We start from the raw sequence: 25,395 nt of genomic DNA on the forward strand, positions 1-25,395 counted from the left end.
AGATCCTCTCCTTCATGGTGACATGTTCAGGATTACACTATCTATTGTTAACAAGCAGCTCTGTCGGCTCATATCATCAAGTCAGTTAGAGAGGCATTGAGTCTGGTACACGCTCCTGCAGCCATGTCTCAGTGAAACACATAATTCTGCATTCTCAATTTTCTTTCTGTAAAAGAAGACCCGGTCTGTATGTATTCTTCCATCTATAACTCCATCTTGCTCTATCCCAACATCCACAGGGGTTTCTCTTCAAACCCTCAGGGACTTGGTGTCTTATTTAGGGCTTCAGTTGACATTTGGAAAGTTCAATATGCTGCTCCCATCACTAAATAACTCTTCCGTTGGCATAGCAACTCATCATAACACACATTTAAAAGTTTAAAATATACAAGGAGAATCCGCTCAAGCGACACAGCTTCCAAACTAGTGAGAAAAAAAATCTCAATAATCACTTTTTTTCAGAAAAACAAAAGCTCAGTATGAATCACAAATGATGCAAAAATACACTAAATGTTTCCAGAGCTACTGTAACATGCAGCCAGCTTTGTGTGGCACATTCTATTTTCTCTTTTGTTTAGATTTTCTACTTTTTAATTTTAGTTATTAGCAAATATCCAAGGCTAATTGTTCATATTCAATAAAAATATTAACCAAACTCATTAACTATGGGGCACCACTGAGAAAGGTCTGAAGTTAATAGCTAAACCTGTCTCAAAATTTGTTGTTCTATACTTGTCAATCTGGGACACATATGATGCACTGACCTTCGCAATCAGCAGTTGTGTGGTGGTCAGCACTGTCGCCTCACAGCGAGAGGGTTCCAGGTTCGATTTCCAGCTGGGCCCTTTTTGTGTGGAGTTTGCATGTTCTCCCCGTGTATGCGTGGGTTCTCTCTGGGTACTCCGGCTTCCTCCCACTGTCCAAAAAACATGCATGTTGGGTTAATTGGTGTCTAAATTGTCCCTAGGAGTGAGTGTGAGCGTGTGTGGGGTCAATGTATGGCCCTGTGATGGACTGGCGACCTGTCCAGGGTGTACCCTGCCTCTCACACGGCTGGGATAGGCTCCAGCCTCCCCACAACCCTACAGTTGGATTAAGTGGGTATGGAAAATGGATGGATGGCACAATGATTAAAGCAATGGTACTTTTATCAATAAACACTTTTGTCCACGAAGCTGCCACATGAATACGTATGAATGTGTGTGGGTGTGTGTGTATGGAGGAAGAGGGAGAAACTATGAGACAAAATGGTGGCCGTAATCATGTGCTCAGTAAGTCACAAGGTGGCGGCCAGGACCATGTGCTACAACAATGGTGGATAAGTAGCCCTCTTAGCCATACATTCGTCTTGGCTTGGTCAGCAGGAAAATGGTCCATGCAGGCTTTGTGTTGATCTGAGTGTCATCTACATAGTTGTGGTAGGACACATTATAGCTGCGTGTTAGCTGGCCTAATGGAAGCATGTACAGATTGAATAATAGGGGTCCCAGGATTGACCCCTGGGGAACCCCACAGGTCATAGCCATTTGGTCTGAGACACAGTTACCGATTTCAACAAAATACTTCCTGTCCTCGAGATAGGACTTGAACCAGTTTAAAGCACTACCAGAGATTCCCACCCAGTCTTCTAACCTCTGTAATAAGATCGCATGGTCAACTGTGTCAAAGGCAGCACTCAGGTCCAGCAGAACTAAGACTGAGACTTTACTTGCATCTGTGTTCAGGCGGATGCCATTTGTCACCTTGATCAGAGCTGTCTCAGTGCTGTGGTGGGGCCTAAAGCCTGATTGGAAAGTATCAAAAGCATTGTTAGACAGGAGAAAGTCACTAAGCTGTTGGTATACAACTTTTTCTAGGACTTTGCCTAAGAATGGCAGGTTTGATATGGGCCGGTAAAATATTGCAAACTCATTACACTTGGATGTAGAAATGAGTTCTAAAGGCAGTGAAACTGGAGGGTTTGTTAATCTGTTTACTGTAGCAAACAGGACACGAGAGTTGTTGCTGCAGTTTTTGATGATTTCAGAAAAATAACTCTCCCTTGTTCTACGCAAAGTCTGGTTGAACACACATAGCTTTTCTTTGTAAGTCTCATAATGAACCTAGAGCTTTGACTTGCGCCATTTCCGTTCGGCTCTCCGGCACTCCCTTTTCTGTGCCCTGACCGACTCTTCTTTCCTCCATGGCGCCCTTTGCCTACTTTTGACCATTCTAACCTTGACAGGAGCAATGGAATCCAAAACATTTAAGAGACTTGATGTGTAAGAGTTCAACAGATTATCAGCATTAGAACACGGGGTGTTCTCAAACCTAATCATTTCCATAAACTGTGTCCCTGTTCTGTCATTTATGAGTCTTCCCCGAACAACTGCAGACCCAGCTGCTGGTTTGGGTATAACAGACAGGTCGAAGAAAACACAGAAATGATCAGATAAAGCAACATCGACGACATCCACATTTGAGATAACAACACCCCTTGAAATGAGCACATCTAGAGTGTGCCCCCTGCTGTGGGTGGGCTCAGTCACATGCTGAGTTAGACCAAACATTTCAAGGACAGCAGTGAGCTCTTTAGCTTGCTTGTTATGGGCTACATCCACATGCACATTCAAGTCCATTGTTATGACCAAACAGCCAAAAGCAGTGCACACAACTGAAAGTAGTTCAGTAAAATGATCAGCAGAATCCAGCTTGAAGGAGCTGGAGTAGCTTTGCTTTGAAGAATTATAAAAAAAAAAAAAAAATTTTTACTCTTAAGAGACCTGCAGCTGTAATTGCTGCAAAAGGTGGCTCTACAAAGCACTGACTAATTTAGGGGCAATACACATGTGGAGACAAGAATGTTATATGTTTTGAATGGATATATAGTTAGGACTTTGAATGGGCTATGATGGACTGGCGGCCTGTCCAGGGTGTACCCCGCCTCTCGCCCAATGACTGCTGGGTTAGGCTCCAGCCCGACCGACGGATTAAGCGGGTATAGAAAATGAATGGATGGAAATTCTTTATGACAAAACAGAGATTGTCATAGATGCAGACAAATCCTTTTACTATTTTCTTATTATTGCAAACCATGTTTAATAAATCTTTAACAAATCAAACTCACCTTGATTATTTCAGCACTTGCTACAGATCTGGATCATAGACTCTGTCATGGTTATTTGTTTTGTCTGTTAGCGCAACTCATTAACAGTGTTTTGTGGTAGAAAATTATTTTTCACTTTCATGCAGAGCACTAGGAAACTGATGTGCATGGGCCTTGGCAGTCATTTGTTATGGTAAATGTGACACATTTCTGTCGCGCATGTCTGCATTGTTCCTAAACAAACATGGAAGTGAAGCTGATGACATATTTATATAGGTTGATGCGAGTGAGTGCTGTGATTGGTCAAAGTTGCATTAAAGTTGAGGTGACATTGCGATGTGCAAAAATCATGAGAATTGGCTGGATTTGTGTTAATTGTTGCAAGTGCAATATTGCAAATTCCTGGAGAAACTAAATGATACTTTCATAATCCCAGAAGTAACAATGCTGCAGTGTTCATTTTATTAAAGATATACTATTGTGATATACGTATAATAAAATGAATATAAAATCAAATTCACCTAACAAAGATTTAGAAAGTTGAATTGTAGCAGAAAGGTGGTCACAATAAATGTATTTGGGTGTTGTTTCTGTAGCTTAGCAACCACCTAGCTGATGATGTCACACACAGCGTCAGCAGGTAACTCAGGTGAACTCTCTCAGCAGACAACATGGACAGAAGCTCCCAGCCAGCTGTTCAACATCTGGGGGGCAGAGACTCCAGGTCCAGGATTACAGCATCTGTTGTTAACCAGCTCTGTGATCCTCCTCCTCCTCTCCTGTTACCGCTCTGTCTGCGGTCTCTGTCTGCAGTCTCTGTCTGCCCGGATAGTCTTAAAGCTGAGCAGAGAGCTGTTTGAGCTGTTCCTGCAGCCAGGTCCAGGATTACAGCATCTGTTGTTAACCAGCTCTGTGATCCTCCTCCTTTCCTGTTACCGCTCTGTCTGCAGTCTCTGTCTGCCCGGATAGTCTTAAAGCTGAGCAGAGAGCTGTTACAGCTGTTCCTGCAGCCAGGTCCAGGATTACAGCATCTGTTGTTAACCAGCTCTGTGATCCTCCTCCTTTCCTGTTACCGCTCTGTCTGCAGTCTCTGTCTGCCCGGATAGTCTTAAAGCTGAGCAGAGAGCTGTTACAGCTGTTCCTGCAGCCAGGTTTCTGCCTGATATTCCTGCTGTGTCCTCATCAGGGCTCCAAGCGCTGCCATTTTATCTGCCATCCATGATGATCAAGGAAAAAGATGATTTGAACATCCTCCTCTTCATTTCTGCTTCAACTTGTGTGGCTTTGGGGTCTTATTCCAGGCATTACTTGGGCTTTGAACAGCTCCAACAGGGTAACAACGTTCTCATTGTCATGGTTAAGCATCATAACAGAAGTGAAAAAGTGGCAGTTACGAACAGAAATCACTCCAGCTGCACAGCATCCAAACCAGCATTGAAAATGTAGCAAAAATCTGTTTTATATATACAGTATGACATTAACATATAATATTTGTGTTTTCAATGACCATCGCATAAACTAATTGTGTGATACAGTTAATTTTCATAAAGAACACTTCTTACAGTCAACACACTCAGAAAAAGTTAAGAGTAGTTGGAAGAAGTTTAAAACTGCCAAGCTTGGCTTGACTTATAAAGCTGTGTCCCAGTGACAAACATACCCACAGCTCCTGTTCAACAGTATGATCAGTGTTAATCAGAACTGATATTACTTGGCTACACAGCTATAGTTGACTGAAAGAAGAGCTAAAGCAGTTTTGTTCATTTTGATCTATCCTTAATTGTGTGCTCCTTTCCTGTTCTATTCGTGTCTCTTCTTCTTCTTCTGCCTCGTCCTGCTGCTCAGAAATCCCAATGAAGGGCTGCCTGACCGAGGAAGACGCTGGCCTCTGTTCACTGTCAGCGAGCAGAAACATGTCGGACTCAACACTGAACCGCTGAAGATCCACAAGGGTCTGCGCAATCAAATGTGTGCGTTCTGGAACCGCTTCCTGCCACGCCTCCTCAACATCACTGGTAAACACTGCTTCTAAACACTGCACCTCTCAACACACTAAAGTCTAAGAGAGTGTAAGTCCTCATTGGATCCTATGATGCCATAACACAGCTGCATCCGAGAACAACTAAGATTTATGAATTTGATTGCATCTGTGACATAGACAACAATGCAAGACCAACCAAGGAAGTTGACATGATGCAAAATGAATCAGTGTGAGCAGTCAGAGTACATAGTTGAATGAGTTTTATCACCACATTAGTATGTCAAAGGTTTGCACAGCTTTGAAAAGTAAGACAGATTTGTGTGTAAATTCAGAGCCACAGATTGAAAGGAGGCCTGATGAAGTAAAGGTGGACCAGATGTGTTGTCATAAGTGAGCAGTGACAAACTGACCAGACAAGTTTTGGTCTTATAATTCAATTCAATTCAGTAATGTTTTATTAATCCCCATAGAAAATTTTGATTGCTACAGTATTAATAATTAGTAAAGATAGATAACAAAATAATATTTTTTGTAGCTTGGCAACAACTTCGCTGATGATGTCACACACAGCATGTGTGCAGAGATGCTCCTTCTCAGTGACATGTCCAGGATTTCAATTCAATTCAGTTTTATTTATATAGCGCCAAAATACAACAAATGTCATCTCAAGGCACTTAGATAATAAAGTCCAATTCAAGCCAATTGGAGTTCAATTCATTGTAATCATAATTAATTACAAAATAATCCAATTCATTCATATAGAGCCAATTCAAAAACAATTTCCTAGCTAAGAAAACCAACAGATTGCACTGAAACTTGTCTTCAGTCCAATCTCCCGTCCTGAGCGTGCCTGAGGCGACTGTGGAGAGAAACGACTCCCTTTGAACAGGAAGAAACCTCTGGCAGAACCAGACTCAGGAAGGGTGGCCATCCGCCTCCACCAGCTGGGGTTTGAGAGGACAGAAAGGAGGGGACAACAAACACTGTAACACCATTCAAAGGATACCTGTTGGAACAGGGAAACACGAGTTAATGACCACAATAATGTCACATATACATAAAGAGAGTAAAGTGAGGAAAGGTGTGACAGATGAGGCCCCCCAGCAGTCTAGGCCTATAGCAGCTTAACTATGGGATGTTTCAGGATCACCTGAGCCATCCCTAACTATAAGCTTTATCAAAAAGGAAAGTTTTAAGCCTGGTCTTAAAGGTAGAGAGGGTGCCTGCTTCCTGAAGCCAAACTGGCAGCTGGTTCCACAGAGAGGGGCCTGAAAACTGAAGGCTCTGCCTCCCAAACTGGCAGCTGGTTCCACAGAGAAGGGCTTGATAACTGAAGGCTCTCCCTCCCAAACTGGCAGCTGGTTCCACAGAGAGGGGCCTGATAACTGAAGGCTCTGCCTCCCAAACTGGCAGCTGGTTCCACAGAGAGGGGCCTGATAACTGAAGGCTCTGCCTCCCATTCTACTTTTAGAAACTCTGGGAACCTCAAGTAAACCTGCAGTTTGGGAACGAAGTGCTCTGTTAGGAAAATATCTTACAATGAGATCTTTAAGATATGATGCAGCTCGGTCATTAAGAGCTTTATATGTGAGGAGAAGAATCTTAAATTCTATTCTGAATTTAACAGGGAGCCAATGAAGAGAAGCTAAAACTGGAGAAATATGATCTCTGCTGTTAGTTCTCATCAGAACTCTGGCTGCAGCATTTTGGATCAGCTGGAGGCTTTTCAGAGAATATGTGGGACAGCCCAATAATAAAGAATTACAGCAGTCCAATCTTGAAGTAACAAATGCATGAATTAGTTTTTCTGCATCACTCTGAGACAAGATGTTCCTGATTTTAACAATATTACGAAGATGAAAGAAGGCAGTCCTAGAAACCTGTTTTATATGCGAGTCAAATGATAAGTTCTGGTCAAAAATAACTCCAAGGTTCCTCACTGTAGAACTAGAAGCCAAGGAAATACCATCTAGAGTAACTTTATAGCTAGACAATTTCTCCCTGAAACGCTAAGGTCCAAAGATAACGACTTCAGTTTTGTCTGAATTTAGAAGCAGACAGTTCTGAGTCATCCAGGTCTTTATGTCTTTAAGACATGCTTGTAGTCTGACCAACCTATTGGGTTCATCTGGTTTTATAGATAAGTACAGCTGAGTATCATCAGCATAGCAATGGAAATTTATGCCATGCTGTCTAATAATGTTACCTAATGGAAGCATGTATAAAGTGAAAAGAATCGGTCCAAGCACAGAACCCTGAGGAACTCCATGACTTACTCTGGTGTGTGAGGGAGATTCTTCATTTACAAGAACAAACTGAAATCTATCAGATAAATATGACTTAAACCAGCCTAATGCAGTTCCTTTAATCCCAATAACATGTTCAAGTCTCTGTAATAAGTTACTGTGATCGACCGTATCAAATGCAGCACTGAGATCCAACAGGACAAGCACAGACACAAGTCCGCTATCAGAGGCTAAGAGGAGATCATTGGTAACTTTCAGCAGTGCAGTTTCTGTGCTATGATGCACTCTGAATCCTGACTGAAACTCTTCAAACAGATTATTTCTGTGGAAATGATCACAAAGCTGAGCTGCAACTATTTTTTCAAGAACTTTAGACATAAAAGGGAGATTGGATATAGGTCTATAATGAGCTAACACTTCTGAATCAAGAGTAGGTTTTTTAAGTAAAGGTTTAATTACAGCAACCTTAAAAGGCTGAGGTACATATCCTGTCAACAAAGACAGATTGATCAAATCCAATATGGAAGTGTCAATTAATGGGAAAACCTCCTTGAACAGTCTGGTTGGGATTGGGTCTAAAACACAAGTTGATGGTTTAGAAGAGACTATTGCTGTTGTTAGTTCAGAGAGATCAACTGGACAGAAGCCGTCTAAATACAAATCAGGTTCTAAAGATACTTCTAAAGCTGCTGTACTTGATGATACATCACTGATAATAGTGGGAAGGACTCCATCAATCTTCTCTTTGATAGAAACAATTTTATTGATAAAGAAGCTCATGAAATCATCACTGCTGAGAGTTAAAGGAATAACTGGCTCAGCAGAGCTCGGACTCTTAGTCAGCCTGGCTACACAGGCTCTAGAGTGCGACCTATTTTCTCAATGGTGCGCCTAAAAAAAAATCTCAGGTTGCACCGGTGCAACCACCCGTTCAAGGAAAAAAAAAAAAGTCTACGCGACTCTGAAAGTCTCCGTGGTTCAACAACAGACACACATTAGACCCATATCGTGGTCTAAACCAATCAGAGATAGTGAAGGGCGGGACCCCCTTCTGATTGGCCCGTGTACGTGTGTGTACGTTTGAACACGTGCTTGCTAGTCAGACAAAGTTGATGAACCTCGGCCCGCCAGATAAACAGTGGATGTAGCCGCGGGTGATAAGATGAAAAGAACGATTGACAACTTTTTGGTTAAGTTAAGGCCTGATTCGTCCGAAAATAACCACAACCAATGCTCTGACACGGAGCCATCAACCTCCCACATTATGTCAAGCCCAGGTCCAGAGCTAGCATCCGGAGCTAGCATCAGATAATGAGCCACATACGATCGACTCCGAGCCAGAACCAACTGAAATTAAAAGGGCTAAAGTGTATACATTTCTAAGAGAGTGGCTTGACCAGTTTACCTGGCTAAAATACAGTAAAGCCGATAATATAATGCACTGCATTTACTGTAAAGTGTGGCAATAGTGCATTTGTGACTGGTTCTAATACATTTCGAATTGAAACGCTGAAAAAGCACAACACATCTATGAAACACATTACCTGCGCAGTGTCCCCTCTCCCCGCTGCCTTTCAGCGGCAGGCAGCAGCAAACACATCATTGGACGAGGCCCAGATGATAATCAAGTTTAACGTTGCCTACCATATTGCAAAAGTTCCCTTCACCAAGTTCAAGTCCGAAATAATTCTCCAGAAGAAAAATGGCTTGAACATAAACCCAACGTACAGCAATGATGTCGCGAGCGCGCAATCTATAGGAGTCATCGCAGATACATTGAAAAAAAAGACGTCTGTGCTAATTGCGAACAGTGAGTACATGGCATTCCTGATCGTTCAGGAATGCGTCAGTGTGTACGGCCGTATCTTGAGGAGAGGAAGACCGGTGAATACACTGATATATATATTTAACCCAACTACAGGAGTTGGCCATCCGAGGGGCATGTGACTGCAATGGAGGATAGTCCATAAGACATTGAGATGTTCAGTTTGAAGCCCTTAAAACACTTGCAATTTAAATTTAGATTTTCTTTTTATTTAATTTATCTTGAGATGTTTTAAGTTTAAATTTCAGGCCAGTGAAGCACTTTAAGCACCAACACTTTTTCAGTAAGTTAAGTTCAGTAAGTTTGTAGAATTGTGCTTCAAATAAAGAACTTTATTTTGACCAGATTGCTAGTTAATAGACATATATGGACAGCGATTTTAAATTAAATAAATAAAGTGAACCTGTAAAACTGCGGTGTTAAATGCAATGTGTTTGAAAATTTGGGTGCACCTAACTTTTGTGCTGTTGCACCTAAGAAAAAAAGTTAGGCGCACCAGTGCAACCAGTGCAAAAAATTAGTCTAGAGCCCTGCTACAGGCCCTGCTAGGTACAGTGCTGAAGAGAAACCTGGGATTGTTCTTATTCTCTTCTATCAATGATGAATAATAAGCAGTTCTAGCTTTACGAAGGGCTTTCTTATACGTTATTAAACTATCTTTCCAGACTAATTGAGACTCTTCTAAATTAGAGGAACGCCACTGTCTCTCCAGCTTTCTTGCAGTCTGTTTTAAAGCTGTGAATTATACCAAGGAGCCAACCTCTTCTGACTGATTACCTTCCTTTTCAGAGTGGCAACATTGTCCAGTGCTGTACGCATTGAAACAACACCATTTTACACCATCTGTTGTTAACCAGCTCTGTGATCCTCCTCCTTTCCTGTTACCGCTCTGTCTGCAGTCTCTGTCTGCCCGGATAGTCTTAAAGCTGAGCAGAGAGCTGTTAGAGCTGTTACATTACATTACATTAAATTACGGTCATTTTGCACACGCTTTTATCCAAAGCGACTTACAATCAGTGTGTTCCACATCGGTAGGTAAAAGAACTTCAGGTCACAAGAAATCCTAAGTGCATTTCCTTCCAAAACCAAACCAAAATAACTAGTGCTAGAGTAAGTGCGGTAAGTTAGGTACCTAGACAAATGGGAAGACAATTTAGGAAACAAATTAGTGCGTAAGAAGCTAGGACGAAACAGGTGATGTCCTCAGAGGGCGGATCAGGGTATTGTTTCCTGCAGAGGTGGGTTTTCAGCCTCCGGCGAAAGATGGGCAGCGACTCGGCTGTCCTGACATCAGTCGGAGATCGTTCCACCATCGGGGTGCCAGAACAGAGAAAAGCTGTGACCGTGTGGATGGTGTGCAGGGACCGCTGAGTGACGGGGCAGCCGACTGCCTGGAGGCCGCAGAGCGAAGTGGTCGGGCGGGGGTGTAGGGCTGGACCATAGCCTGGAGGTATGAAGGAGCTGTTCCTTCCACTGCCCTGTAGGCCAGCACCAGAGTCTTAAACTGGATGCGAGCAGCTACAGGGAGCCGGTGTAGAGAGCGGAGAAGGGGAGTGGTGTGGGAGAACTTGGGGAGATTGAACACCAGACGAGCAGCAGCTTTCTGAACCAGCTCCAGAGGTCTGATGGCAGAAGCCGGGGCGCCAGCAAGGAGGGAGTAGCAGTAGTCCAGGCGGGAGATGACCAGAGCCTGGATGAGCACCTGCGCTGCCTTGTCGGTGAGGAAGGGGCGAATCCTCCGGATGTTGTAGAGGAGGAATCGGCAGGAACGGGTCACTGATGCGATGTTTGCCAAGAACGACAATTGGTCGTCCAGGGTCACACCCAGATTCCTCGCGGTGACGTTACCACGGAGTCATCCATGGTGATGGCCAGATCTCTGAACGGGCAGCCCTTCCCCGGGAGAAACACCAGCTCAGTCTTGTCCAGGTTGAGCTTAAGGTCTTGCATCGACATCCACCCCGAGATGTCTGCCAGACACGCAGCAATGCGTGCTTCCACTTGGGTGTCAGAAGGGGGAAAAGACAGAATCAGCTGGGTGTCGTCTGCATAGCAGTGGTAGGAAAAGTTATGGGAGTGGATGACAGAACCAAGAGATGATGTGTAGAGGGAGAACAGAAGAGGACCCAGGACCGAACCTTGGGGAACCCCAGTGAGCCTACGTGGCTTCGACACAGACCCTCTCAGTGTGACCTGGTAGGAGCGATCTGTCAGGTAGGATGAGAACATGGAGAGTGCAGAGCCAGAAACCCCCATTCCCTCCAGGGTAGAGAGAAGGATGTGGTAGTTCACTGTGTCAAATGCTGCAGACAGGTCCAGGAGAATCAAGACAGAGGAGAGAGAGTTAGCTCGAGCAGTTTGGAGGGACTCAGTTACTGCTAGGAGGGCCGTCTCAGTTGGGTGGCCCACCTTGAACCCGGACTGGTAGGGATCCAAGAGGTTGTTCTGGTGGAGGTAAGATGACAGTTGTTTAAAGACAGCACGTTCAAGAGTTTTGGACAGAAAGGTTAGAAGGGATACCGGTCTGTAATTCTTGATCTCTGAAGGGTCAAGAGCTGGTTTCTTTAGAAGAGGAGTGACTCTGGCAGTCCTGAAAGCAGAAGGAAAAGAGCCTGATGTCAAAGACGTGTTAATGAGGTGGGTCAGGTAAGGAAGAAGATCAGGTGCAGCAGAATGAAGGAGAGGGGAAGGGACTGGGTCAAGGGAACATGTGGTGGGGCGGCTGGATGTTACAAGGTGAAGGACCTCATTTGCAGAGAGGGGAGAGAAGTGGGACAGAGAGGGAGGTGAGGGAGAAGGTGGTAGGGAGGGAGGGGTGGGAGAGCGACAGGTGTGGGTGGTGTGGACAGCTGGGAGGTGAGGGAAGGAAGATCGGATATCGTTAACCTTCTTGTCAAAGAAGTCGGCGAAATCGTCAGTGAGGAGGGAAGAGGAGGGAAGAGGGGGTGGGGGTTGGAGGAGGGATGAGAAAGTTTGGAAGAGTTTTTTGGGGTTGGAAGCAGACGTTTGAATTTTGTTACAGAAGAAGGCAGTTTTAGCAGCAGAGAGAGAGGAGGAGAAAGTGGAAAGCAAAGACTGGAAGGCAAGAAGGTCTTCAGGAAGTTTACTTTTCCTCCATTTGCGCTTAGCCGCCCTCAAGCTCCGCCTCTCAGTACGCACTGAGTCCCACAGCCAAGGGGCAGGTGGAGTTGAGCCTGCAGGCCGAGGGGCAGGTGGAGCTGAGCCTGCAGGCCAAGGGGCAGGTGGAGTTGAGCCTGCAGGCCGAGGGGCAGAAGAGGAGAAGTCAGTGGGGGAGAGAGAGCGTAGAGACGAGAAGATACCATATGGGTGGGGGGAGGTCGGGAGGGAGGAAAGGAGAGGAGAGGGAGAGGGTGTAGGACATCAGAATCAGAATCAGAATCAGAATAACTTTATTAATCCCTTGCGGGAAATTCTTTTGTTGCAGTGCTCTTATTTACAGGAAAATAAAGATTAATAAGAATAAGATAGGGAAAAAAATAAAATAAAAATAAAATAAGAATAAAAATATCGATATGTACAAAAATAGAATAAACAATAAACAGTATTTACAATGCTACTCAGTAGCTAATTATTATTGTTATGACCGGGTTATTGCACATGGTGAAGTGATGTCAGAGACTGGAATTATACAGTTTGATGGCCACAGGCAGGAATGACTTCCTGTGGTGCTCTGTGGTGCAGCGTGGTGCAATCAGTCTCTGGCTGAAGGTGCTTCTGTGGCTGACCAACACATTATGAAGAGGATGTGCAGGATTGTCCAGCATGGATTTGATCCTGGACAGCATCCTTCCGTCTGAAGTAGTGGTCAGAGAGATGAAGAGGAGTGACCAGAGTCCGCAATAGGGCCTGGTGGGCGATAAAGTACAGCGATGGTGAGCTTGACCTGGTGAGAGACAGTGACAACATGAAATTCAAAGGAAGGAGAGAATTTCAAGAGGGAACAAAGAGAGTATTTCCAGTCCTTGGAAATGAGCAGGCCAGTACCACTGCCCCGCCTCGCAGCTCTGGGAGTGTGTGAGAAAGAGTACACATCAGACAGAGCTGCGGGTGTGGCAGTGTTTTCTGGGGTGATCCAGGTCTCTGTTAGAGACAGAAAGTTCAGGGAGAGCATGGATGCATAGCCTGAGATTAACTCAGCCTTCTGCACAGCAGACTGGCAGTTCCACAGCCCCCCTGCCACCACTTGCTCAACACAAGTGGAGAGAGAAGGATGGATAAGGTTAGTGGGGTCCCGGCCTCTGGGTCTGACCCTGAATCTGCGTGGTCGCCGAGACCGAGAGGAAAGTACGGGAATGAAGCACATGGTTAGTCCAAAGATGGCACTTTACACTTACAGGTGCCGTCCAGATGAAGATGGTCCTTGAGAAAGTCGGACTTCAAAAAGTTGAGTGCCTTTGTACAACAGCCTTCGTTTGAAGACTGACGCTTCCAACAACAGGAGTTACTTTGTACTGATTCACTAATTGCTGATTGTCTGCAGGAGTGCAGGCCCCTCCCACAGATTAACAGGCAAATTGGCCACTCTTGGCTGAAACTAGTTTCAATGGGGGCTGTTATCACACAGTGAAACTAAACCAGCAGCAAGCCTGTTCCTGCAGCCAGGTCTTTGCCTGATATTCCTGCTGTGTCCTCATTAGGACTCCAAGCTCGTCCAATTTGTCCACCAGTGATCTCACATTTCCCCTGATGATCAAGGGAAGAGATGATTTGAACAGATGACATCCTCATCTCGATTCACCATTTTGTTCCTGCTCTGCATCCTTGTGTCTTCTTCAACTCAGCTTGAGTTGGGGTCTTATTCCAGACATTAGTTGGGTTTTGGAAAGCTCAGTTAGCTGCTCCTACAGGTGAACAACTTTCACATTGCCATGGTTACATATGAACAGATGTAAAAAAAAAAAATTTTAAAAAAACGACCCTTCAGGGCGGTGCCATTCTGAAATATAAATATATTAATAATTCAACTATATATATATATATATATATATATATATATATATATATTATGTATATGTGTGTATACATTAACATGTTTGATGTGTGCAGACTGTCAGATTCAGCCATATCCTCATGTTCCAGTCTGACAGACTTAAAAATGACGACACTATGTTTCTGAAGTATTCATACACTGTATACACTGTGTATTCATGTCAGCTACTTACTTAAAAGCTCAAATTCTATTTATTTGCCTGAGCTGGGAGAGCCATCATCCAGCTGCAACCCAGCCTGATTAGATTCTGACTTTCACAAAAGATGTTTGACTTGTTTGGCTTCTGTCTGCAGCGTTAGGTTTTTACATGATGGTGCGTCACATTGATCAACATGTCACTCCGTGCCACATTCCTACAAGCTGCTTAGGATATGACTGTACGCGGTAACAGCAGTCCCAGCAGTGTTGATCATCTTAAATTACTCACACTGTCAGAAATAGTGACTGCCTATGTTTGCTAGCAAAGGCATGATAACAGTGCACTTTGAACATCTCTTACTGTCTGCTGGAGGACTACTGTTTTCTGTCACATTGGTCATCTTATCGGTGACAGAGGAGTATACTGGGATTAGAGACACTGCACATCTCAAAGTTAAAATCCTCAGTCCCACATTGCAGTACCATGAGATTCATTGTAAAAACATAGTAGAATGTGGTCTGAGCAGATTAGAAACTAATGTTTATGAATGTGGTGATCTAGGAGGGAAATAATTAGCCAGAGAGAAGAGAGGGACCCAAATATAATATCCGCCATTAAAGGTTGGGATGAATTTCAAAGGAACAAAAGTGCAAGAGGCTGTATACATCCAGTTTGAGAAAGAACCACTGGATCTCACAGAGGCAAGCTGAAATAAAGAAAGCTGTGCCACTGCTGATAACTGGGACACATCAGGCTGCAGCGTCTCTCCTGGAGAACTATATTCAGTATGCATCAGATTTATAAAGGACTCCTCTGACAGAAAGAGATATAGCAGATCCACCGAATAGTAGACATGTATAACCATTAGTCAGTCCCACACACAATAAATTTCTATCTTCTGACCAAGGTTTTGCTTCAAAGACTAAAACCTGACGGGCCAATGGTCTCTTTGAGAAGACGGACCAAAGGCCTCTTTGAGAAGACGGGCCAATGGCATCTTTGAGAAGACGGGCCGATGGTCTCTGAGAAGACGGGCCAATGGTCTCTTTGAGAAGACGGGCCTAATGGCCTCTTTGAGAAGACGGGCCGATGGTCTCTGAGAAGACAGGCCAATGGTCTCTTTGAGAAGACGGGCCAAAGGCCTCTTTGAGAAGACAGGCCAATGGTCTCTTTGAGAAGACGGGCCAATGGCCTCTTTGAGAAGACGGGCCAATGGCCTCTTTGAGAAGACGGGCCAAAGGTCTCTTTGAGAAGACGGGCCAATGGCCTCTTTGAGAAGACGGGCCAAAGGCCTCTTTGAGAAGACGGGCCAATGGCCTCTTTGAGAAGACGGGCCAAAGGCCTCTTTGAGAAGACGGGCCAAAGGCCTCTTTGAGAAGACGGGCCAATGGCCTCTTTGAGAAGACGGGCCAAAGGCCTCTTTGAGAAGACGGGCCAAAGGCCTCTTTGAGAAGACGGGCCAATGGCCTCTTTGAGAAGACGGGCCAATGGCCTCTTTGAGAAGACGGGCCAAAGGCCTCTTTGAGAAGACGGGCCAATGGCCTCTTTGAGAAGACGGGCCAAAGGCCTCTTTGAGAAGACGGGCCAAAGGCCTCTTTGAGAAGACGGGCCAATGGCCTCTTTGAGAAGACGGGCCAAAGGCCTCTTTGAGAAGACGGGCCGATGGTCTCTGAGAAGACGGGCCAATGGCCTCTTTGAGAAGACGGGCCAAAGGCCTCTTTGAGAAGACGGGCCAAAGGCCTCTTTGAGAAGACGGGCCAAAGGCCTCTTTGAGAAGACGGGCCAATGGCCTCTTTGAGAAGACGGGCCAATGGTCTCTTTGAGAAGACGGGCCAATGGCCTCTTTGAGAAGACGTGCCAAAGGCCTCTTTGAGGAGACGGGCCAATGGTCTCTTTGAGAAGACGTGCCAAAGGCCTCTTTGAGGAGACGGGCCAATGGTCTCTTTGAGAAGACGTGCCAAAGGCTTCTTTGAGAAGACGGGCCAATGGCATCTTTGAGAAGACGGGCCAATGGCCTCTTTGAGAAGACGGGCCAATGGCCTCTTTGAGGAGACGGGCCAATGGCATCTTTGAGAAGACGGGCCAATGGTCTCTTTGAGAAGACGTGCCAAAGGTCTCTTTGAGAAGACGGGCCAATGGCATCTTTGAGAAGACGGGCCAATGGTCTCTGAGAAGACGGGCCAATGGCCTCTTTGAGAAGACGGGCCAATGGTCTCTTTGAGAAGACGGGCCAAAGGTCTCTTTGAGAAGACGGGCCGATGGTATGAGAGCAGTCATATGGTCACATTGTCTCATCTGTAGGTGAATAGGAAGGTGTTTTGCTTTTAGATATTTCAGAAAATAGTGAATAAAAAGAAACCAAGTCAATCATTTCACTGCAGCGCAGAACAGCAAGACTACTTTGAGTTATGTCCACAACCTTTTTCATTTCTTTCTTTCTGTTATTTTGCTTTCATTTGATCAAAAATCCAATCCAATTTCCAAGGTTAAATCTGCAGAGGTTAGACCTGCAGAGGTTAGACCTGTTGGTGGGGTTTTCCATGGGAAGCCACAGCCTCTCATGGACCCCGGTGGTATCTCCGGTGGTATCTACGGTGGTATTTCCGGTGGTATCTCCGGTGGTATTTCCAGTGGTATCTCCGGTGGTATTTCCGGTGGTATCTCCGGTGGTATCTCCGGTGGTATTTCCGGTGGTATCTCCGGTGGTATCTCCGGTGGTATTTCCGGTGGTATCTCCGGGGTATCTCCGGTGGTATCTCCGGTGGTATCTCCGGTGGTATCTCCGGGGTATCTCCGGTGGTATCTCCGGTGGTATTTCCGGTGGTATCTCCGGTGGTATTTCCGGTGGTATCTCCGGTGGTATTTCCGGTGGTATCTCCGGTGGTATCTCCGGTGGTATCTCCGGTGGTATCTCCGGGGTATCTCCTGAGCTCTAACAGAGTGAAGTTCTGCTGATAACTCTTCTTTTTCTTTCTTTGTCTCCCTCTCTCAGACAACATAGATGAGGCCGAGCGTCAGTGGAAGGTGGAGTTTCACCGCTGGTCCTCCTACATGATGCACTGGAAGAGCCAGTTTGACCACTACAGCAAGCAGGAGCGCTGCACCGACCTCTGAGGGCCCGGGCAGAGAGGGGGAGGATGGGGTGGGGAGGGCACCACGGACACTGTATGGCCATTTTCCTCCATAGTCCTCAGTGATGTCTGACTTGTTTTACAACACACACAAACTCAAGCACTGTTCCATCTTTATCTGTATTATTTATTCTATTTATTCATATTTTGTTTTGAATTGATGTGTGTGTCTGTGGAAATGATGAGCTATGGAGGGAACTAGTCATGAGTTGGATTTTAGAAATGTCAAACATCAGTCATTACCTCGTGTGTGTGTGTGTGTGTGTGTGCGTCCGCGCGCGCGCGCGTGTGTGTGTGTATCTCATGTGAGACAGCACTTTGTCTGCTCTGTGGTTTTTCTGTCCCTGCCTCTTCTTCCTCTCCTCCCATCATCTTCCTCTTTTATTCCTCCGTCTCCCTTTTTCTCTCCTCTGTTGTTCTTCCTCTCCCTTCCCATCTCATCTCTAACACCAACGTCTTCTTCTCTTTTATATTCATACCCATCTGGAGTCTTTGCTCCTCTCCCTCCATCACTGCCTTTTCTTCTTTTTCATCTCTAACCCCACCCATCCTTCCTGTCTTCCCTCCCTCCTCTCACTCTCCTTTTGCCAACCCTCCCATCCCTAATTTGCATCCTGTTCTCCATCCCTTCTTCTTTTTCACTTATCTAATTTCACTCGTCCTTCATGTTTCTTATCTCTTGTTCCTTCCTCGTGCAGTTAGGTCCCCACCCCCACTTCCATCTTCCCTCTGTCCTGCTGCTTTCTTGTTAGACTAATGGAGGCACAGTAATTCACTCAGCAGCAAGATAATGTGACAGAGCGCTGGCTCAGCCTCTGGCTCTCCAGCCAGCACGACACCATGGATTGATGGAAAATGGAAGAGAAAGGGTAGAGAGAGAAGGCCAGGAGAGAACTGGGGGTGGGGGGGGGGGGTAGGTAGAGGAGATGGACACAGCGAGAGAGGAGGAGATGTGATTGAAAGATGAAAAGACAGTCAGATACCCAGCGTTACATAACTGCAGAATATCTGTGTGAACGTGCTTTGCAGTTTTGGCCCGTGGCCTTGATGATATGACACAAGTATTCAAAGTGGAAACATTTTCTCCTTAGATGTGGACTTTATTCCATTCATGGTCTTAGCATCCTTATTGGGACAGGAAAGGCCTTTATTCAGCAGCATTAGGACCCATTTGGAAGAACTGTCCCAGTCCCGGACAAACACTGGATCTGATACTGTTCTGGTGTTGGAGCCCCCTGGTGGCCGGAGCACTCTGCTCCTGTTCTGGTGTTGGAGCCCCCTGGTGGCCGGAGCACTCTGCTCCTGTTCTGGTGTTGGAGCCCCCTGGTGGCCGGAGCACTCTGCTCCTGTTCTGGTGTTGGAGCCCCCTGGTGGCCGGAGCACTCTGCTCCTGTTCTGGTGTTGGAGCCCCCTGGTGGCCGGAGCACTCTGCTCCTGTTCTGGTGTTGGAGCCCCCTGGTGGCCGGAGCACTCTGCTCCTGTTCTGGTGTTGGAGCCCCCTGGTGGCCGGAGCACTCTGCTCCTGTTCTGGTGTTGGAGCCCCCTGGTGGCCGGAGCACTCTGCTCCTGTTCTGGTGTTGGAGCCCCCTGGTGGCCGGAGCACTCTGCTCCTGTTCTGGTGTTGGAGCCCCCTGGTGGCCGGAGCACTCTGCTCCTGTTCTGGTGTTGGGCTCCTCAGAGATGAGCTCATACATGCGTCTCTCATGGTTTGTTGTTACTGCCTTCTGTGTGTTTGAATGCCTTGAGTTGTAGTCTTGTTTGCAGATGATGCATTTATTTCCTTCTGAATCTTGTTGGTACAATATATTTAACAAAGGTTTTTGGGTTTTTGTGTCGGTTGTTATCTCATTTAATCTTGATCCTGGTGTTCCTTCCACTGTATTAAGATTATGTATCGTATATGAATCAACATTTACAGGATCCATTAGTGCACACTCAGTAATAACGTGTCTGTATGCAGTACCATAAGCTAGAGTTTGGAGGAAACTTTTCTTTTTTTATCTCTTGAGGGAAAGAGATCCTCACCCTTCATACTCTTACCATCTTTTATGTTCTCACTTCACCTGTGTGTACTCCACTGGTCAGTATTTCTGTGTCTACCACTGAACCCGTGTGTGTGTGTGTGTGTGTGTGTGCGTGTAGCTATTTTAGGGTTAGGACTGGGCGTAAGGGTTAGAATTATGCAAAGGTTAAGATTAGGGTCAGGGGAAGTGAGTGACTGTCCTCACAGGGACAGTGAAACAAACATGTTAGTGTGTGTGTACTATTACTGTCAGCGCCCTAATTTGCTGATGGCTTACCCTGCAAAGTGTCTCTGTTGGCATGTGAAGCTCCTATTTATGGCTCAGAGCTGTGTAGCCTAGCTTTCAAAAGAACTATATATGAAAAAAGGATTGTACTATGTGTCTATTCAAAGTGAGGACTGCATGTGTCACAGGCTGTGAGTGACAGCTCCTGCAGCTCCTTTCTTCCAATGGAAACCCTGCTTATGCCCCATGTCGCTCCCTCCGTCTTCCTTCTATCACCACTGCATGTCCTGAGCTATGGTAGGCCAGAACTTTGAAAAAGATGAGCCAAAAAGATACCACGTGTCCTGCTGGATGCTCTGCATAACCCACAGGACACCACAGCTGCCCAGTCAGCCTCACAAGTGTTCCAACAATGAGCCGTTTGTTGTTCTGAAGGCTCCCACCAGGACGTCCTAATCATCCAGAAGAGTTGCTGTGAACAGTGATGGTTAGACCATGGTGATAACCATGTTTCTGTTGACATTAAAACAGTCTTCTTTAGGGTTGTTTTTGATCATTTCTCTGACTCTCCTTAAAACTGTGTCGTGTGTTCTGGAGGGTGGAGCACCAGAAAGGCTTCCAGATTATTAACATCCCAAAACTGCTACTGCCATCTACTGGTGAGCTCAAACATCAGCACACAAAAGGCTACTGTGGTAAGCAGGTGATTTTTATTGTTTAAAAGCATATCAAGCACTACGCTGTCATTGTGATAATTACTAAACAGTAAAACCCAGAATAGTACAACGGACTATTTTTAAAAAAGATTTTCCCAGTAAATAAATAACATATAGGTTAGCCTATATTTTTATCTCTGTATCCAAACATCCTTTCTTTTTAGATTCACAGTAAAATATCAGAAAACTGATCCTGATTACTATGTAAATATAAAAAAATACAGTAAGATTCAGAGATAAACTTTAAAAAGTAAGTAATGAAACTGTCAAATATTCATTCATTTGAATTCCTTCTTTTTTCTGCATATTGTTAAATCATGTTTGCATCTGTTGGTATATATGAAAGATTTCTTTGTAAAAGATGATTTTTTTCAAAAATAAGCTGCCCAGCTGAACAGGTGGTGTCTTGTTTGGGTAATGTTCGAAGTTGTACGGCCGTCCATACTGAACTCCACCGCCCTCAGTATATCCTACCAGTCTTGGACTGTTATTTTCTGTAAAGTTTGTACTGTTCAACCCAACTATTATCAAAATAAGTCATATGTATATGTATATATAATGTTAGCTTTGTTTGATGTTAGCAATAAGGGAAACACATCAGTAAAGGAATATATTTGATATTTAAATGCAGTGCAACCATAACGTGACAAAACAGCCATGAGGTTTGAAAGAGTTGTTTTAAAAGCAATATTATTCTGAGTATAAACTGAACATGAGTGCCATGAGCTTTTTTTTGGGTTTGGCGTGTTCCAGTCCTCTGCCTCACTGTTCTGTGTCCTAGTTACTGATCGTGTAAGTGCTGAAAGCTTCTGTAGCTTCCTAGTATGTGGCTGTGTATCATGAATGCTGACTTGACAAAGCTATAGAAACAGAAATAAAAACTCCCTGCTGAATCTGTCCACCTGGGGCTTTTATTGAGTTCCAGCATGAAACATCTCCCACACTATGAAGTGACATCACTCAGAAACCATCGCAGCATCACACCTCTACATGGCTTATTTTGTAAAAAACATGATCCACCGAAGGACTTCCGTTTCCGCTTGACCTGAGCTAGACGAAGGTCCCGACCGCTCCCATGTTTCAATTTTACTTTCACACACTGCTACTTCTTATTTGAAAAACAGATTTACAAGACTGTTGATATTAGATCATAGTTCAACTTGAGTCGCACCCCGAGCCCGGGAAGCTAGCATAAAGCTAAGACAAAATGGCGGAACACGAGCAAATCACTTTATCGAAACTTTAAGAAACGAACTAACCCGCTCCCGCAACGCTACTCTCGCTGACTTCAGAACTGAAACGTCAATCCTCCGACAAGAGCTGAAACGAGATGGAGGCTATTCGTTCCGAGACGTCATCCGGCCTACAAAGACTGCGCCTTGATTTGGAGCGGGACATAAACACACTTCACCGAGGCCACGCTGAAACAACCAGCGAGAAAGCAGACATGGCGCTTCATCTCAATGAGGCCATAGATCGAATTCAAAAGCTTGAACACCAGAATGAGGTGAAGTCCAAAGAGGTAAAACGGATAAATGCACTGACCTCGAGAGCAGGAGTCGGCGGCAGAATTTGAGATTTATCGGGATCTCTGAAGGAGCTGAAGGCATCGACCCCACCAAGTTCATGACCCAGTTTTATTCACGAGGGTGCTGATAACTTTACCTCTCCTGTGCTTATTGATCGTGGTTCACCGAACACTGGCCCCCAAACCCAAGAAAGGAGGCCCTCTGTGCATTATTATGCACAGAGAGAAAAAAATCTTGGGTCTCGCCAAAGGCATGGAGCGCCTTCTGTATGGAGGTTCACCGGTCCACATTTACCCCGACCTCCCGGTGGAAGTTAGCAAGCTTCGTGCCACGTTTAAGCCGGTGAAAGCCAAACTACATGAGGCAAAAATCGGCTACAGCCTCTACTACCCTGCAGTCCTGGCTGTCAATCCGAACGGCGTCCGCCACACTTTCGTCTCTCCAAGCGCAGCTGAGGAGTTCTACCGTGCCAAGGTTTCCCCGCGGCGAGACGAGCAAGCCTGAGTCCACTTTGCTTTGGCTGGAGGAGGCCCCCGGACAAACGAGTGACCGTCCACTGATGTTCATCTATTCTGCAGAACATTTTGCTAGCTGGGCATATGGTACGGATATGAACAATGCTACGACTAGCCCTTTGACTTTTGTTTGTGTGTTTTGATAAAGGCCATCGCGGATGAGCAGTGTATGACTGCAAATTGACCATATTTGGTGACAACCTTATTTCTGTTATGTTTAGATTTTTATTGGTTAGCCACAACAGGTAACGTTAAAACGGTAATCTATTACTATTCCAACCATTTACGTAAAATGTGGTACTAAAGCTAGCACTGCAGTCACTATTATTGTTTTAACTGGCGAGTTATATGTTAACGCGAGGCTCGCATGTGAGATTGATGAGGAATACGCCTCTCCGTCATATTGCCACGAGACGGTAGATCAGACTCTATTTTATTTCATTATTTCGTGTGCTTCTACTGTCACAACAAGTTGAGAGAAAGTTGAGTATGTCAGTTTTGTTTTGCAAGCCAGCTTTTCTTGATCTAGTACTTAAACCTCCCGCGGACTACGGTGGCCTCACCAGTCAAAAAGCACAGAGTACTACTCTGTACTACACAGAGTTTACTCCACATAATGTGGACTAGTCTCTTAATAGAGCATAATACTGGCTTTAAAGAACATTTGTTTTAGCTTATTATTAATGGTATGTTTATGTGTTATAGTCACAGTTATATTCTAATATCACAGGACGGTGGCAATGTGTGTAATATACTTTTTGTTGTTGCTGAAAGGGAGTTTAAGCTTAACTGTAGGTTCACACAGTTAAGCGGTTGTAGTGTGATTGCACTATGTGGAGTTTTATGCAATCATGGTTTTCTTTCTGCCTTTCAATTGGGGAAAGGCAAGGGGGGTGGGCAGGTGTTATAGGTTTACTGTTTGTTTGCCCACTTTTTAATGTGTTACCCTACGTTTTAGAAAGTTGCTATTTCAACCCCTTTTCGATATGATTACAAAAAAATGGAGATTTTTTGATTTAAGGAATGATGACTAATTCAAATGTCCCAGGAGAGAGTTTGGTACAATATGCCAGCTGGAAAACAAAAGGCTTAAACAATGCTATTAAGAGGGGAAAGGTCCTGGGACAGAGGACCCAGAATTTCAGCCAGACAGCAAACAAAGGGTTAACAGGTTTATTGTAACAAAAGAGTTCTGGACTGGAACCCCTGGGGACGGAGACACAGGTTAGTGGCTTGCAAAGATCCAGAACAATGATCGAGAGTTCTGAAAGGTTGCCACTAACCTTTTCGGAATCCGTTTGTGACTGTGGGCAGAGGTTCCGTTCCTTTGTGGGATGGTTAGGCGTGAACCAGAGGCGAGGTCTAGAAAACCTGTGGGGTCCGGTTTAGGGGCAGAACAGAGCTCGGAATCCGGAAGGCGAAAACAAGGTCAGAACCAGGGAGGCAGAAGCAAACCTTTTCATTGGGCTTGGCAGGAGACGATGGTCGAGAGGCAGAAACGGGGTCGATGTCCAGAACAGAGATATCCAACGAGGGCAAGGCAGAACAGGGAAATCCGTGGGGCAGAACGTGATCAAGAACAAGGTCAGGCAGAGAGAGAACGCTGGACATCTACTAACACAAGGCTTTCAAAAATCTGCCGTCTGATTGCTCCGCAGAGCAGGCAGACGAGCCAGAATCATAACACAGATATCGTGTTTCTGCAAGAGACCCACCTACAAAATCAGAATTTCATCATAATTTCCGCCTACGCAAGGGTTGGGTAGGGGAAGTGTTTCATTCTCACTTTCAATTGAAATCTAGGGGTGCTGCCATCTTGATTAGCAAGAACATTTCTTTTATCTCTTCTCATGTCTCTGTAGGCATGAGAAGAGATGGCAGATTTGTTCTAGTAACAGGGCATCTCTACAATGTTCCACTGATTTTGGCTAGTATTTACGCTCCAAATTATGACAATGAACGTTTTTTTTCAAAATTCTTTTCCTCTATTCCTAATTTATATTCACACAGTTAGATTATGGGAGGTGATTTTAATTGCGTTCTAAATCCAAAATTGGATAGATCGTCTAAGACAGTTCCACCACTATCTAAGTCAGCTAGACTGATAGAATCTTTTCTTAAGACTTACTTACCCCTGGTGGACCCCTGGTGATTCAAAGATCCAGTTACCTGTTGATGTTCATTTTTTTCCCCAGTGCATCACTCGTATTCGCGCATAGATTATTTTTTTATTGATAGTAAATTCCTCCCTGTAATTAAATATTGGGATTACGAGGCGATTGTCCTCTCGGACCACGCTCCAAACTTGCTGCAACTAGCCTTCCATAACAAAAATATGTCTACAACATGGCATCTGAACAATCTTTTACTGTCTGATAAATCATTTATTAATTTCATATCAGCACAGACACAGTTGTTTATTTCAACAAACCCTTTGGGAGGCTTTAAAGGCGTATATTCGTGGCCAAATTATATCCTATAATGCATCATCTAACCGAGCACGGATCAAAAGCCTCTCTGAAATCACACACCAGATTCTAGACATAGACCATCAATATTCTGTAAAACCCTCCCCTAACTTAGTCTGGCTGACGCGTCCACATCTCGATGAGATTGTCACACCGCGGTGAGGTTAAGTTGGGTTTTTGTCTCGTTTCACGTATTGTTTCGTCATTTCCTGTTTTATTTTGAAAGACTAACTTCCCTCTCGTTCCAGGTCACTTGCCCTTCCTCTCGTGCTCCAGTCTGATTGTGGTATGAATGATTCCACCTGTTTCCCATTACCCCGGTGTGCTTAAGAGTCTGCGTCTCCCCCTGTCTTGTGCCAGTGTGTTGTATCTGTGAAGTGCATCATCCTCGCGTTATTGCCAAGCCCGTTTACCAAGCCTGTTTCCAAGTTACCAAGTTACCAAGTGGTATTTATCCTCGTAAGAGTGTTTTTTGTTTCCCATAGTAAGTTTTGATAAAG

At 44.9% G+C, this 25,395-nt stretch overlaps 1 protein-coding gene across 1 annotated transcript in view; it reads left to right on the top strand.

Annotated features, from left to right (window-relative positions):
- ache (acetylcholinesterase (Yt blood group)) overlaps positions 1-21,282 on the top strand; it is a 75,086-nt gene extending 53,804 nt beyond the window's left edge. Inside the window, exons 8-9 of the mRNA XM_075451755.1 lie at positions 4,931-5,100; positions 17,280-21,282. Of these exons, the coding sequence (XP_075307870.1) occupies positions 4,931-5,100; positions 17,280-17,401 (292 nt within the window). The 3' untranslated portion in view covers positions 17,402-21,282. The remainder of the gene's footprint in view (positions 1-4,930; positions 5,101-17,279) is intronic.
- Positions 21,283-25,395: the final 4,113 nt, after the last annotated feature.

This window comes from Odontesthes bonariensis, chromosome 19, assembly GCF_027942865.1.
Source record: "Odontesthes bonariensis isolate fOdoBon6 chromosome 19, fOdoBon6.hap1, whole genome shotgun sequence".
Lineage (NCBI taxonomy): Eukaryota > Metazoa > Chordata > Actinopteri > Atheriniformes > Atherinopsidae > Odontesthes > Odontesthes bonariensis.